A 14,748-nucleotide genomic window follows, 5' to 3' on the forward strand; every position below is an offset into this window, starting at 1 on the left:
AAAAGAAGAAGCGGGTGGGTAATGTTTACTGGATAGATTGTTTCGGTTGGATTATCGCGGAAACGGCGGGCGGGCTGCACTTGGGTTCCTTCAGGCGTTCGTTTTTGGGTAGTCGGGCCACTGATAATAAAAGAAAAATAACCGGGAGTTCCAGTGTCTTTCGTCCCTTTTAGGTATTGGGTCGTGAGGTCGAAAGTGTTCTCGATTATTGACATTACGTTGCCAGAGCGATTGGTGATAGACCAAGAGAAAGTAAATCTTGTGCGTCTTACCGACCCGATAGTGGTTCAAATGAAGCCAGGTCTCGGTACACTCTCAAGTCAGGAGCACGGCGTGGCCAAGAACCTTGAAGCAAGCGGCGAGGTCCCAGCTCTCGTCAATGGTGTCCCGCTTAGCCCAGACGTTCTCCATGACGCCGAGCGCGGCCTTGATGGACCCAAAGACCTCGAGCGGGCCCATCTTGCCGACCATTTCGCGGAACATGTGCTCCTGGCAAGGGTCCGCGAGACACCCGATGACGCAGAAGGGCCACACGGCGGTCCGCAGGCACACGGGGCTGTGCAGCGAGTTGAGCAGGTCCAGCGTCGCCTGCACGCTCGTCATGGTCTCCGGGCACGAGGGCTGCCACCCGGAGACGACGGTCGAGAGGTACGTCAGCGCGGCGTAGGCCCAGATCTTTGTCTGGATCTTGGAGGCCTCGACCGAGTCCCGCGTCTGCTGGTGCTGGTACAGCGTCAGCGGGTCCGGGGGCAGCCGCGTGGTGTCGGCGTGGGTCGGGTGCGGCGGCGGGTAGTCCATCATGCTGCAGGCGCCGGCGCACGAGGTGAGCTCGTCGGAGCCCAAGAGCTGCGGGCACTGGTTGTCCATGCAGGCGAGGCCCTCGCGGAGGGCGAGCTCGAGGCACGCGGCGCGCGAGACGAGGTGCGTCATGGAGAGGGAGCCGGCGCGGCGGGTCTCCTTCTTCCAGGCGTCGAGGGCGGCGATCTCGCCGATGAGCATGAGGACCCAGCTCTGGCAGCCAAAGTACTCCTCCAGGCGCAGGCGGGGCTCGAGCTCGAGGCACTCCTCCTTGCGGGGGGAGAGGAGGTGGCGGTGGTAGGCTTGCAGGGTGGGCGGGCGCTCGAGGGCGGTGGCGGAGATGATGTCGAAGTAGAGCAGCGACGCGGTGAAGAAGCGCAGGGCGGCCTGGTCGGAGCTCCACGGCTTGTGGGAGCCGGGGGGGAAGTCGACGCCGGAGAACATGGGGATGGCCATGTGCTGCATGGTGGGGTCCCAGTGGTCGGGCTGCGGTAGGATCTGCTGGAAGACGACGGTGGCGGCGTCGAGATGCATGTGCCAGTGGCTGGTGGAGGCGAGGGTGACGTCGAAGATGAGCAGCTGGACGATGCTCTCGAGCACGCGGCAGCCCTGGCGGAGCTGGTCCTCGACGCCGCCCTCGTTGATGCGGGCCATGTCGGCGCGGAGCTCGCGCAGGGCGAGGTCGAGCTGGTGCTGCAGGCTGGCGACGGACTTCATGCGGCAGGGGGCGTGCTCGACCTGGGCGCCGGTGAGGACGACGCCGAAAAAGTGCGACGAGAGGCCGAGGGCTGTGTGGTAGAGGGCCTTGTTGTGGTTGAGGACGTTGAGCAGCCAGCCGCGACCGCCCTCGAGCAGGGCGGGCTTGTAGAAGGGGAAGAGGAAGGGGAAGACGTAGTCGAGGTAAATCATGATGAAGCTGAGGTTAGAGCCGTCGGCGAACGGGGGCGTTGGGTTGGCCTGGTCGGCCGAGATGGGCACGGAGGGGTGAGAGGCCGGGAGGGTGGTGAGTGTGGGAACCGATGCCGCAGCGGCCGGAGGACTGGAGTGGTTAGTCCATTCCGGGGTTAGTTGGCGCATCTGATCCGGCGAGCCGCCGGTCGCGATTTCGTGGATGGACGACTTGACGGAGCCCATGTGGAAGGGCGGGCTGGACGAGTCGCCGGGCGTGTCGTTCACCGTCGACGGGCTATTGGACTCGGTCGCCTTGGACGAGCCGCCATCGGCACTCAGCGCCGGGACGGGAGGCATGCCGTGATCGCCGTCCTCGGAACCGCCAATGAGGTTGCCGTCGACGTCGAGGCTCTGCAGGTACTTGCGCTCACGGCGGTTGTTGGCCTGGATCTTGACCTGCTTCTTGAGGTTGTCGGCCATCTCCTTCTGGCGCTCGCCGCCGTCCATCCAGTCGGGCTTGGTCTCGCTGTAGTAGCAGGTGATTTCGAGCTGGGCGCAGCCGTCGCAGACGGGACGGACCTCGTCGCACTTCTTGCGGCGCAGGCGACAGGTCCAGCAGCCCTCGGAGCTGCGGATCTTGGCGGACGAGGACATGCTGTTCTTGAAGCGCGTCCGCAGCCCCGAGAGGGACGACATGTGCGAGAGCTCCTTGTTCCGTGAAAACATGGTGAGAGAAAGAGAGAGATTTGGTGTCGCACGCGGGCGTCGATGAAAGTTAGGTGGGAGAAGTCATCCAGGGGGAGAGATGCGCGTCGTCGTCGTCGATGATCAAAGCTGTTTTATGCTGCGCCGAAAGATTGCAGACTGCCGCCTTTGTGGGTGCGACAACTTGCCGATCGAGACTGAGATGCGCCGATGAGAGGGACGTCGGCGAGTAAGTGAGTGAGTGAGTGAGTGCGCTCTCTGTCGTGTTGTGTGGTCTGAGTGCCTGTCGCGCCTCGGGAAGGGAAGGTCTGAGTGAGGAAAGGCATCCGCCGCTGGTCGGATTTGTAATCCACTAAAAAGCGGTGCCCGGCAGTGCGCCAGCATGCCATCAGCCTTGGTGGGGGGAACACAAAGGAAATAAGGTGAAAAAGGGAAGGGGATTGCGAGGAAGGGGCCTGGCAAAAGCCAGGGCGGGCCAAGGCTGGCCAACGCGACGCTGATTGGGCCGAGACACGCGGATGACACGGGATCCACTTTCCATGGTCGATCGCTTGAAGAACTCCATCCTGTCCATTGCCTTGCCCCTTATTCCTGTGATTCACGATAAACGAGACGGGCCATCCATGGCAATATGAGCTGCGACGTGATGCGGGAGGGCGAACATCAATCACCAGGGGGGCCAGATCATTTCTTTCCTTTTTATTTTAATTTTTTTATAGCTCATCTGGGATGCTGGTGTGGAGATCCAAAGGCAATCTTGTTATTTTGGAGGTTTTCACTCTACATGGAACACATGAATCAAGTGGTCTCTCGGCCACCTCACCTTTGCTGCCTCCTTAACACATGAATTAACTGCACTGTCCGACAGACGGTTGACTGAGAATTATCAGATGACACTCGGCACGTGCCAACTGACAGGCAGCTGAAGCCATTTGCTACCGCCCCTTCTAGTTTCAGCCCTAGCACTAAACGCGTCCACCCATGAGACCTCTGAGGCTCTGGCAACGACGGCCGTCATTCACGATGCCCCATCTCACAAAGTCACTTGGGGCGCCAATACCGGACGACCCTCGTCCATGGGCTTGCCGTACGAGCCGTCTCGCGGCATCGAAACCGCACGTCGCCGACGGACAATGTACGGACAAGTCGTATCGGCGCACGAGCCATGTCGTCAACTCAGCGAGAGCTATGGTACGAGCCAAGTCAAGATATGAGGCCAAACGCCGATAGACTCTAGCGTCCAGCTTACTTGCCGATCCCTGTTGATAATCATCAGCTCAGATTATAAACGACTGACGTGTAGACAAGTAACAAAGAGAACCGATTGAAGGGGAGACCTGGGTTAGTACCCGTGCATACACGTAAGGAGATGCTCCTGAATGGCTTGCAGTGGAGAAACTCGATACAGGAATGTTGTGTTGGACATCTTACGCGTCGGTGATATTGAGCTACATTTCGAAACACTCCTCCAAGGCATGTAACATGCAGGTTCTGATCTGAAATGGGTGGCTGGACTCCCGGCTCCTGTACAAACCATTGTGCATGAACCAAGTCGGCTTATTTTAGATGAGCCAGATCGAGAGCTGGCCAAGCCTCTTACCTGTGCTATCACAGGAGAGAGTAAAAATCACCATAGCGAGTAGCCGCGTTATTGTGCACTGGCTGTGCCTTTCAGCGGCACGAATAAGGGGGAAGACGTCCTTGAACGAGTGGGCGTTGCGTATCCTCAAATGGAGGAACTCAGAACACTATGATTGTCAGCATCCGGCAACTAGTGTGCTACCACAAGCATGATAGTATATGAATTGGGCCACGTTAAAGGTGACTTACTGAGTGCTTAGGCTTTTGTAAGACGTCATCAATGCCGTGGTTCCATCACAACTTTGAAAATGCAAGACATTGGATACAGTGAAAGTTGCAACTGGGGAACGCTGACTGTGATCCGAGGCTCCTTACATTATTTGTACTAATCCAATATTACACCCCAATAACAGCAAACTAATCAACTAAGAAATGGCCAGGTTGGTATCTGTACAAGAAGGACTCTTTTCGACACTTTCTCCACACTCCTGCTTCTTTACGCCTTCCGCTCTCTGGCTCTCCGTATCAGAGTCTACCCCTATCAGAGTAGTCTCAAATCCTGTAACTACAGATGGAATGAGTGTGTCCTTGTGAGGAAAGAAGTAGTTCAGTGTGTAATATATAAAGACGGAAAGAAAGAAGCCGTACAACCAGTTGAAGCTGAAGAGGTTGTTCAGACCGTCGTTGAGACTGACAGACGAAGAAACCTTCGACGCAAGACCTGGCAATAACGGTATAATTACGCCAAATGTCGCGATTGCTGCGCGCCAATTGGTGCCATATTTGCCGTAACGATAGATTCCCTGCGGCTCGTAGAGCGCAGGTACGTCGTAACGTCGCCCCTTGACCAGCCAGTAGTCCGCAAACAGAATACCAGCCATGGGCGCCATGAAGATTGAGTAGGCCGACATGAAGTTCATGAATGCCTTGCCTGATGCCACGATGATCCAAGGGCACAGCGCCCAACCCCCAAGGAAGGCGACAAACACAGTGCCTCGGCGGTTGTTGAACCACTTGGGCGCGAGCGTTGTAATATCGTTGGCAAAAGACACCGCGTTTGCACTGATGTTGACACTAATCTGCGCAAGAAGCCAGATAGAAGCACAGAAGAAGGCCGCAGCGCGGCCGCCCGGAGTATTCTGCCATGTAGCGATGATCTCGAGCGGTGTCCAGTAGGGGACGCCCCAGATCTCCTGCGCAGCCGCGGCCGAGACGACACCGAATAGAGCGACGATTGTCTTGAAGAATGGAATGACCGGTAGCTGCCAGAACTGAGCGCGGCTATCCTTGCTGAAGCGAGAGAAGTCGGGAATGTTCACGGCCAGGGTGCTGTACCCTCCAATCACACTGGTCTATGAGTAGTAGAGCCCTGTTAGTACTTGCTGCGGAGACAAGGAAACGATAGACCGGAGCAACGTACCAGGCTTGAAAGCCAGAGCCAAGCTCGTTCAGACCCATGGACTTGAGATGGCGCATGGAAGAAATCGCCTCCACCACCAGCTCGAACAGCAACCCATATAACCTTGAGGTGACCACCTTTAGTCATTTATTTGTAGGAAACGTGTGCAGAGCTATCTTACCATTCCTATCGCCATCGGAAGTGTTACGATGGTCTTGACCCAAAAGATATATTGCAGTTTGTGTGTGGGAATCAGAAGAAGCGGGAACTGAATGAGCCAAAACAGAAAGTACGATACCATCCCGGCTGTCGTTAAGCCTGCCGAAGCTGGCAGGTGGTTTGGAACGTTTTTAAAACTGGGCCAGATTGATGTGATGATCTAGGATTACCAAATTAGAACTGAGGATGGCCCTTGTAAGCTATGGACATGGCAGGCAAAAGACTCACAGCTGTGACGCACGTTGCGCCGTTGGCTGTCTGCACCCCGAACCAAAACATGGCCAGGACGCCTCTGGAGACCACGGCAAAGTAGCTGAACCAGTAGCCAAAGCTGGCTCGCGAGGCGATTGGAAACGCAATGTGAAGGTCTGCACCGATTGCTCCGTTGAGAACTGTTGGGATCGCATTGCAGAAGCCGGCAAGCAAGACGATGAGAATGGCATCCGTAGCAGTCAATCCTGAGGGCAATTCCTATCAGCGACGGACCAAGCAAGAGTTGTTTGCTTTGGCAAAAACTGACCTGCTGTGACTATGGCTGATCCAGTGCTCCAAGTTGAGATGGTGACCAGATCAGAAAACCAGTATGTGACGAAGGTGCTTTTTCCCCAGGTTCGTTTTTCAACCGGCACAGGATCCATATCGGAGTTTGTCCATACCTCAGGCGGCGCAATGCTACTAGGTTGCTTGGGTAGTTTCCAACTACTAGGTTGCGTGAGTCTGAGTCTAATCTTGTCTTTCACGGAGCGAGCTTGTGCTCGCACATCGAGTCCGTTGACCATATTGAGCCACCAACTCCTGGGACGGATCAAGGTAGTCAATGAGTTGGGGTAAATCCTGAGTTGCAACTGGGATGGTGGTGCTTGAAGTCACTAGCAAACAACGTGCATTGCGTATGGTGCCAAGCTGAAATGAATCCAAGGTCGTTGCCAAAATACGGACAGTGCCTTCAACAGTTAGTCCACGTCTCATATTCACTTGAGCATAGCAGGCTATATCATGATATGAGAATCTTAACCCAACAAGATGCGCATGCATCAGTCGGGTCTTATCTTCATTGTAGTACTAATGGCAGCTGTGGAGGTTGGGGTTACTGAATCGGCTTCAGCCAACGATATCGGGAGAAAGAGGGAGATAAGAGCATTTTCCCCGCAGCACATCGGATCTGCAAGTCGAGCGACTCGGGGTCCCGTCCTCGGCCGGGCCTCTCTCTATCGGTCGTACATTAGGACCTATCCGCAGTTCTTTGGCCACTGCAAATCACCAGCATGCATTACGCAGCGACAAGGTCTTATTTAAATGCGATCGGCTGATTGGCAGCTAGCTATTGCGACACGCTGCGTTGGATGCTCCTTTCCATCCGTTACTTCTTTTGACCGTCTCTGAAAGATAAGACATATGGCCATGGCAGCCTCTGATAAGGCCCAACTATTGCTTTCCCTTATCTCGTAGGCCCCAGCTCATCCTAGAGGGAGATGTCCACACAAACTCTCAACCACCCGGCCGAGGCTCTCCGAGTACTTCCCGAAGCTCGATCTAGCTTATCAAGTCTGTGAATATTGGCAAAAGGATGCTCCGTTTGAAATAACATGCCAGCGTTCGTGACGAGCCGAAGCAGACTGGCCTGCGCCGCATGTACACGCCGAAAGGTCAAGTGCAGCAAAACAGTACCGTGCACGAATTGCCTCAGAAGGTATTTCTGACGAGATATTGCCTTGGGATCACGGGCTGACTAGCATTTCCAGGGGAGAAGAGAACTCTTGTACTTCTGATGCACTCGACAATCCTCGTGTTGCTTCCCCGACATCAGCGAGACCGCCTTCTGTACAACCAAGTTACTCAGCGTCTCCTTCAACCTGCGTAGCTAGTGTCGATGAGGTTGCTTATCTTCGGCGCAAAGTATTGGAGCTCGAAAAAGAGGCACGCCGCAATATTCTGAACAGTCCGAGGCACGATGGCAGCCCGAGGGAGTATGCCAGCCCAGGCCCTCAAACCATTAGCGTCGGATCGGATAGTGTGCGGGACGACCCGAGGTTAGAGCAGCCGTCCTTACAAGCTGTTACAACCGACATTGGCCTCGAGCGGACTGAAGTTGATGACCGATCCATGAAAGATGCGGCTTCTATCCTCGAGTTCCTGGCTTGGGGTCGCAGGAAAGATCCCGAATACCACTCCATCATTTCACCCGAGGCAGCGACCATTTTTGGTCAAGGTTCAGAAGGGCCTGGCGTCCCCGAAAGCAACAAAGACGTGATGCTGGATTTTAACAAATGCTCTCAGTTGGGGTTACTTCAGCTTCTCTTGCCAGACTCACGGAAGGTGTGGGACCTGGTCAATTATCATAACGAAAGCCTCCTTTGGTATCATGGCTCATACTTCGCACCAACATTCCGATCACAGCTTGCCGCATTCTATGCGGAGCACAACGGTATAGTTGAAAGTGAGGGAGTCGATCTCCAGTGGGTTTCCCTCCTCTTCTCTGTCTTGACAGCAAGCCTGGTATGTGCACCATCACGACGAGCGCATGCCTGGGGCTTTCAGGACAGCGAACGGGAGACCCTTTCCAGGCGCTGGTTTGAAGCCATGATAATATGTTTAAACCGCGCGGATTACACGACGAACCTCAGTATTCTGTCATGCCAGGCCATCGCAACCGCTACAATATCCGCTCACCCTCTGGGTCATAGCAGCTCTCAGAGCATACATCTCGCTGCGGCAGTTCGCATCGCCCAATCACTTGGTCTTCATAGACTAAAGTACAATGTTGCGGGAAGCAATGTGGAAAAAGAAACGGGACGTCGTGTATGGTGTCAACTTTGCAGCCAAGATTGGTTCGGTATCCCTTTCTCGGAAAGCTACCTTGTTAGCCCTCTGTATTCGACCTCGGAGCCGCCAGCCAATTGCCATGATCATGACTTGATATCCCAGCCGGCAGATGTTCCGACAATAACGAGTTACTGCCGCTTTCTCCGTGAGATTGCTGCCATCATGCCACAGCTACAAGATGGCTTGATGACCAACAACACGGCGTACACCCGATACGAACAAGTCCTGACATGGGACGCCCGTCTCCGCACTCTCGCTACAGCAGAACGCCCGAGTTTTCTCACAAACACGCCAATAGAGAACGATTGGCCTGTTTGGATCTCGTGGGCCCGTCGTACTTTGGCTATCAGTTCCAGCCACAAAATAATCATGATTCACCGCTCGTTTTTGTCTGATAGTTTCACCAACCCTGCCTTTGCGTTTACCAGGTTGACCTGCATCGCAGCATCCAAGACGATAATCAAAGAGTACAAGTTTGTAGTCCAGGAGGATGGCCCTGTTCTTTGGGTACACCAAGCCTTCTCAGTCGCTGCTTCAATCATCCTTTTACTGGACGTACTGCATCGGGCACCGGGAGAGGTGGAACACGTTGAGCATCGCCAATTGGTCGAAAGTGTCATTAAGATCCTGGAGTCGTATCGCAACAGCACAATTGCCACCAGAGGAATCAAACTTCTTCGAGCCCTACTCGTGGAAGTTTCCAATGCGACGAGTACGAGAGCAACATCGTCGCAAAGACGAAAGCGCCCAAGAGAAGAAAACGACCTGTGTATAACAGTAGGAAAAAATATGGCGAACTTTGATGTACAGACATTCGTCAAGAGGTTCTGCGAAGGCAGCACGGCCAGTCAGTCTCGGGAGACTCGTGACAACTGTGCACTGCCCAGGCTCCGAGAGCTTTCTTCTGGAGTTCCAATATCGGATACTACCCCGATTTCCTACGGAGCCAGTCGTAGCCATGGTCCAGACATGATGGACCCGAGCCGAACCGATTCCACATTTTCATTCCCTTTTGGTGGATTAGACGGTGGGAATAACTTTGAAAACCTTTTGTATCTTGCAAACTATGATTGTTTACCTTAGAAATGGACCGAATTACATCGCTTTACATTCTTCACACCCTTGAATCTCTTGTAACAGTGTGTATCAAGCCATTTGTAATGATCAATTTATGCAGGATTTACAAGCTTCGGAAAAAGTTGCATCAAAGCCTCCTCGACACCCTTCGGGTCTTCCAATATCTGCTGATGCCCGCTCTTAACAGTCACTACCCAGCTTTCACCGCCCACCAGCTTACTGAGTTCCTCAGATCGGCCTACTGGGCTGATCACATCTTTATCTCCAACCACGAAGACTGTTGGACATCTGATGTTCCCATAATCAGGGTCCGTATGGTCCAAGTCAACCAAAGCTTCGCAGGTCTGAGCGTAGCCCTCGGGCTCAGAGGCAGCGACGGCCTTTCGCACACTTTCTCTTGCAGATGGCTCGGCAGATCGTTCCGGAGTATCCACATAGAAGTTTGACTGAGTTGCAATATCAGCCACAAAGTCTATGCCCGTCTTCCTTACGTTGCTTGCTAGTTCTAGCATGCGCTGCCTCACAGCAGGGATATGGCCAGCTGCTCGTCCTGGCCCAAGGAGTGCAAGACCAGCAACTACATCGGAATACTCGGCGGCGTAGTGGAGAGCAACAATCGCACCAAAAGAATGCCCGATGAAGGTAATCTTGTCCGAGTTTGACGTGCCAGCGCTATCTCGGATAGATGATATGAGGCTGTGTATGTCGGAAACAGTCCCAGCAACGGTCACCGGTTTCAAATTCTGGTTGAGGGGCGACTTGCCGAAGCCTGGGAAGTCAACAAGGACGGCGTTGAACGATTTCGGGATTGTCGAGAGGATCGAAATGAAGGTTTCGCTTGAGCCACCAAGACCATGGAGGCAAACTAGAAGGGGGCCGGAGGATGTTCCTGACTGGAGATAATGTATTGTATTTCCAGAAGGCGCTGTAAAATAGGTAGAGGTAGCCATCTCGCCTGTGTTGCTGGGTTCTGTGTACACACACTATGGCTACACGTAGGTGCGAAGAAAGTTATACTTCAGGATAACAGGCTTTGTTTAGGACAAGAGTTCGTCCGATGCCCAAAAGAAAATCGGGTTGTCTCTTTGTTGGGACCACTCTGTCGGGGATCATTAATGTCCATAGATGTGTTAGGGACTCGGCCCTCGGCCGAGGTGGATCCCTACAACAACGAACCCGAGCACCTCCCTAATCAGATGGAGACCCGTACCATGGTAGTCTGCCTTTTCGTTGTTTTATGCGCCTCTGAGACAACATAACTCATTTCGCATGATGCTAATAACTGGAAGCTCAGCATCGCCTGTGTTTTATATATATAAAAAAGTCACTACCTGTTTAAATAAGGCGAAAACTCCTGCTCTCGCTATCGAAGCATAAGCAACCTAACCTTGCCAATCGACTTGACTCTTGTTTGGAAAGTTGAGCCACGGACCAAATCAAGCATCTCCTTTAATTAACCAAACAAAATGGTCATTGTTTCAGTTGTTACGGAGGAAGCCACGGACTTTCGTCTTTCTGCGGCAAGAAGTCCCTGTGAGCTTCGTCACGCCGAGAAGTCGACCGGACGAGTGGTTCCGATCCAACACCCTAAGACTAGCATGGTGGATTTTGGCGCCGAAATTTACGGGATTGACTTGAACGATTTCAGCGACGCCGACTTTGAATTCATATCTAATGCCCTACATACGCACAAATTGCTCGTCTTCAAGGAACAACCCCAGATGCTTAAACCTCAGCAGCAATATCTGCTCACATCAAAGTATGGCTATTTCTTAAAAGAGATTTTGCTGATTTCTTCTGACACTTGACTAGCTTTGACCCCGACGAAACGACTGGGGGCTTTGCTCACGGGAGAGACCCCTTTCTGACGACTCATAACGGCATCGACATCTACGGCATCCCCAAACGTCCAGCGATTCCCGAGCAACCGCAAGTACATATACTTGGTCGTGGACCCCTACCTGAGAACCACTATGGTTTCCCACCCGGATTCGAGGTTCAGGGCATTGATCATGAGGAGTTCCATCTCCCACCACATATTCCAGCCGTAGATCGAGAGAATGGTGCCTCCCGTTTCTACCAGTGGCACTTCGATGGTGCCTTATACGCAATCCCTCCGCCCCGGGTAGGTTGCTTGTTGGCGGTCCGAACACCCAAGGGGCCCGATGTCACCGTGCGGTGGGACGATGGTAGCGGCACTGAGATGAAGATGGCACCCGGGTCAACGGCTATGGTGGCTGGCAGTAGGGCCTTGGCTCTCCTTGATGATGACATGCGGAAACTTGTCCTGAACAGCAGGATCGAATATGCACCGCATGCATTTTCATGGATGGCCGGAGCTCACAGTACGCGTCTGGGACATCTGCTGGAGACGGAAGGATTGGAGAAGCCGTTAGACCAACTGCCAAAGTGGGAGAGCAGCAAGGTCTGCGTGTATCCCATGGTGTGGACCAATCCTAAGACAGGCGAGAAGTCGTTGCAAGTTCACGGCCAGGGGGCTTTCAAGCTCTACCTGAAGACTGAGCCAAATGGTCTGGAGACAGTTATAGATGACCTGAAGGAGGTCAGAGCTTTCATGGATAGGTAAGTACAATGGTTATGGTGAAGAGCCACACAACTAAAGATGAACAGAATTATGAAACCGGTACTGCAACCGGAGAACATCTACGCCCATCCCCATCAAGAACAGGACGTGATTCTCTGGTACAACAGAGCCTTGTGGCATAGCATAGTAAGTTGTTCCCCGTAACTTCTGTTCCACGTTTGCTAAGCGTTCACCAGACGGAGTTCCCCAAGGCATATGGGCCCCGGGTGATGCACCAGTGCAATGTTGCCGCGAGTGATCATCCTTCAGGCTGAAGGCTTAAAGCATGTTCAGAGCGGTCCACGCTATTCGCGTTCTATTCGATCAACCCCAGGATGTAATCGACTGTATCTGAGCCAAGTTTCAAGACTCAAAAACTCAAATAGAGATGACATTCACGAAGAGCCACTATATGCATTGTTATTGATAGTTTTTGTTGGCCCACTAAGCTATTTGCCTTCGTCAACTAAAATCTATGTCGCGCCACTATCTAGCTCTGGCGTTGTTTTCAAATCAAACTGCGTGGCGTAATGGTGTCAAAGTCATTGCGAAGTTTCCGATTTGCTGTAGTGGCTCTGAATGTTGAGCAAGATCAAAAACGTAGCTATGTTGAAAGTTTCATACACGGGCGAGAGCTTGAATACATACAACCCAAGATCAAATTGAGGTTTCACTAAAGTTACATCCTGAGAAAACCCTAGAGCGTGTTCCTGCTGTAGTGTTACGATGCTCAGCTTCAATTGTCAACATCTTTATCATCCTTATCATCCTTGTCCATCCTTATTCAACCCTACAAATGTGGACGGTAAAGAGATAAGGAAGACCACTGAACACTGACCATTGACAACCGAGACAGAAAGATGGACTCTGCGAAGATAGAGCTCAAACGCCAAGACCCTTGCTAATGAGCTTTCCTGGATGAGGGGAGACGCTATCGGGCTCTTTGGACACTGGCGATCCGGTGTGGATGGGCCAATGCGTGAGGCCGGCTGTTCCAAAGATAAGCTCGGCCGAGGTTGCAGGGATCCACCAATCTGGCCTCCCGTCAAGCTTGCACTTACCCGAATGCATTAATGTCATCATCGCCTTCGAAGGGCGACTCGTTAATGTGCTGAAGCATCATCTTTTATCCTTCACCGCATCGAAGTGAAAGCATCATCAACCTACCTTCATCATCTCAAACGGTAGCTTGCTAAATATCTCATCCAACTACGAAAGAATTACAGTGGTCGGTGTGCTGTCAACATCATTCCAAGACCATGGCGGAGAACACTAAATACGTTGATCGGGAGATCCCCGAGGTACGTTGCGGTCATTTGTTCACGTTGCGACATCAGTAACTGAGATGGGCTGACATTCTTGTGATTCAGATTTCCCTTCAAGATTTTGAAACTCGAGTCGATGAGATTACTTCTCAGTTGTGTACCGCTGCTGAAAACGTTGGGTTCTTCGCCATAAGGGATCATGGCCTTACCGAGGCCGAAGTTGAGGACATGTTCTCATTGTCCGAGTCCTTTTTCCGATTATCGGACGAAACCAAGGCGAGCGTGCCGTGGACTCCTCAGAACGTTGGCTGGGAGAAGATGTCGCAGGTCAGGCCGTCCACCGGTGCCCCTGACACCAAGGAATCATATCAGCTTCAGTTTGGAGAAAACATGGAGGGGAAGTGGATGGGCGACGAATCCCTGCCTGGCTTCAAGAGCCGTTCTCTAGCTTTCATGCATCGTGTGCAGGGCATCTCTGAAAAGTTGATGCTGTGCTTGGCTCGTGGGCTTGGCTTTGAGGACAACTACTTCATTAAGTATCATGATACTAGCCGCCCCAACGCCCAGTCTGTCCTCCGTCTTATTCACTACTACGAGACTCCTCAAGTCAACGATGGCAAGACATATCACCGAGCTGGAGCTCATGCAGATTGGGGTTTTCTGACGCTCCTTTTTCAGCATACCGGCCAGTCTGGTTTGGAGATTTGCCCTGGCCGAGAGGTCGTGACTGAGCATGCCTTGGGCGACGAGTGGACCAAGGTCGAGTTCAAACCAGGTGTCATTGTGTGCAACATTGGGGACCTGCTAATGAGCTGGAGCGACGACCGGTTCAAGAGTACTTACCATCGGGTCAAGGCGCCATGCGAAGAAGGTGATTATTATGGGGAACGATTCAGTATTGCCTTCTTTAACCAGCCATGCAAGGATGCGATCATCCAAGGCCCGAAGAAGAAATATCCCGTGGTAACGGGGAGGAGTTCAACAGGAACGCGATGAACAGGATGTACACGGCTCTGCAAGCGAAGTTGGCTGCAAAGGAAGAAGCAGATGGTCAACAGATGAAGATTGGAATGCCGGCAATTAAATCTCAAGGATAGCGGCTAGTCTTCAAATCGAATTGCTTCGGTTTTCTGTTCAGTTTTGATGAATTGAGTCTCCTGTTTAGCCCAGGTCAATGGTGGCAGGTGTATTTTGGATGATGTAGTGTTGATTAGCTGTATTTGAACTTGCTCACTTCAAATGGATTCGTGAAGTTTTCAAGGCCGCTAAAGCTAGGTGCTAATTAACAATCAGCGATCATTATTCTTTCAATATTCTTTCATTCTAACATGTTTGGAAAACAAGTGCAATCTTCAAATTTGGGCCGAACTTACGTCGTTCGATCTTGGGAATGATTGGGATTGGGT

The 14,748-nt window shown here is 52.6% G+C and overlaps 6 protein-coding genes across 6 annotated transcripts; 2 read left to right on the top strand and 4 right to left on the bottom strand.

Moving 5' to 3' along the window:
- Nucleotides 1–315: 315 nt before the first annotated feature.
- On the bottom strand, nucleotides 316–2,415 carry ColSpa_03142 (pestheic acid cluster transcriptional regulator 3; the record flags this gene model as incomplete). The annotated part of the gene is made up of 1 exon (XM_049269354.1): nucleotides 316–2,415. One exon carries the CDS (start codon nucleotides 2,413–2,415, stop codon nucleotides 316–318), a length of 2,100 nt encoding a protein of 699 aa, XP_049125311.1.
- Nucleotides 2,416–4,400: 1,985 nt separating this feature from the next.
- Nucleotides 4,401–5,521, bottom strand: ColSpa_03143 (putative permease; the record flags this gene model as incomplete). The annotated part of the gene is made up of 2 exons (XM_049269355.1): nucleotides 4,401–5,327; nucleotides 5,396–5,521. The coding sequence occupies 2 exons, from the start codon at nucleotides 5,519–5,521 to the stop codon at nucleotides 4,401–4,403; spliced, it is 1,053 nt and encodes a 350-aa protein (XP_049125312.1).
- A 246-nt stretch (nucleotides 5,522–5,767) lies between these two features.
- Nucleotides 5,768–6,231, bottom strand: ColSpa_03144 (uracil permease; the record flags this gene model as incomplete). The annotated part of the gene is made up of 2 exons (XM_049269356.1): nucleotides 5,768–6,051; nucleotides 6,114–6,231. 2 exons carry the CDS (start codon nucleotides 6,229–6,231, stop codon nucleotides 5,768–5,770), a joined length of 402 nt encoding a protein of 133 aa, XP_049125313.1.
- Nucleotides 6,232–9,585: 3,354 nt separating this feature from the next.
- Nucleotides 9,586–10,443, bottom strand: ColSpa_03145 (monoacylglycerol lipase ABHD6; the record flags this gene model as incomplete). The annotated part of the gene is made up of 1 exon (XM_049269357.1): nucleotides 9,586–10,443. The coding sequence occupies one exon, from the start codon at nucleotides 10,441–10,443 to the stop codon at nucleotides 9,586–9,588; it is 858 nt and encodes a 285-aa protein (XP_049125314.1).
- Nucleotides 10,444–10,959: 516 nt separating this feature from the next.
- On the top strand, nucleotides 10,960–12,352 carry ColSpa_03146 (putative dioxygenase; the record flags this gene model as incomplete). The annotated part of the gene is made up of 4 exons (XM_049269358.1): nucleotides 10,960–11,252; nucleotides 11,306–12,076; nucleotides 12,125–12,224; nucleotides 12,275–12,352. The coding sequence occupies 4 exons, from the start codon at nucleotides 10,960–10,962 to the stop codon at nucleotides 12,350–12,352; spliced, it is 1,242 nt and encodes a 413-aa protein (XP_049125315.1).
- A 984-nt stretch (nucleotides 12,353–13,336) lies between these two features.
- On the top strand, nucleotides 13,337–14,338 carry ColSpa_03147 (UPF0743 protein; the record flags this gene model as incomplete). Its single annotated transcript, XM_049269359.1, has 2 exons — nucleotides 13,337–13,378; nucleotides 13,448–14,338. 2 exons carry the CDS (start codon nucleotides 13,337–13,339, stop codon nucleotides 14,336–14,338), a joined length of 933 nt encoding a protein of 310 aa, XP_049125316.1.
- Between the last annotated feature and the right edge of the window lie 410 nt (nucleotides 14,339–14,748).

The sequence above is a fragment of the Colletotrichum spaethianum genome (assembly GCF_022836535.1).
Source record: "Colletotrichum spaethianum MAFF 239500 DNA, contig06, whole genome shotgun sequence".
Classification (NCBI taxonomy): domain Eukaryota; kingdom Fungi; phylum Ascomycota; class Sordariomycetes; order Glomerellales; family Glomerellaceae; genus Colletotrichum; species Colletotrichum spaethianum.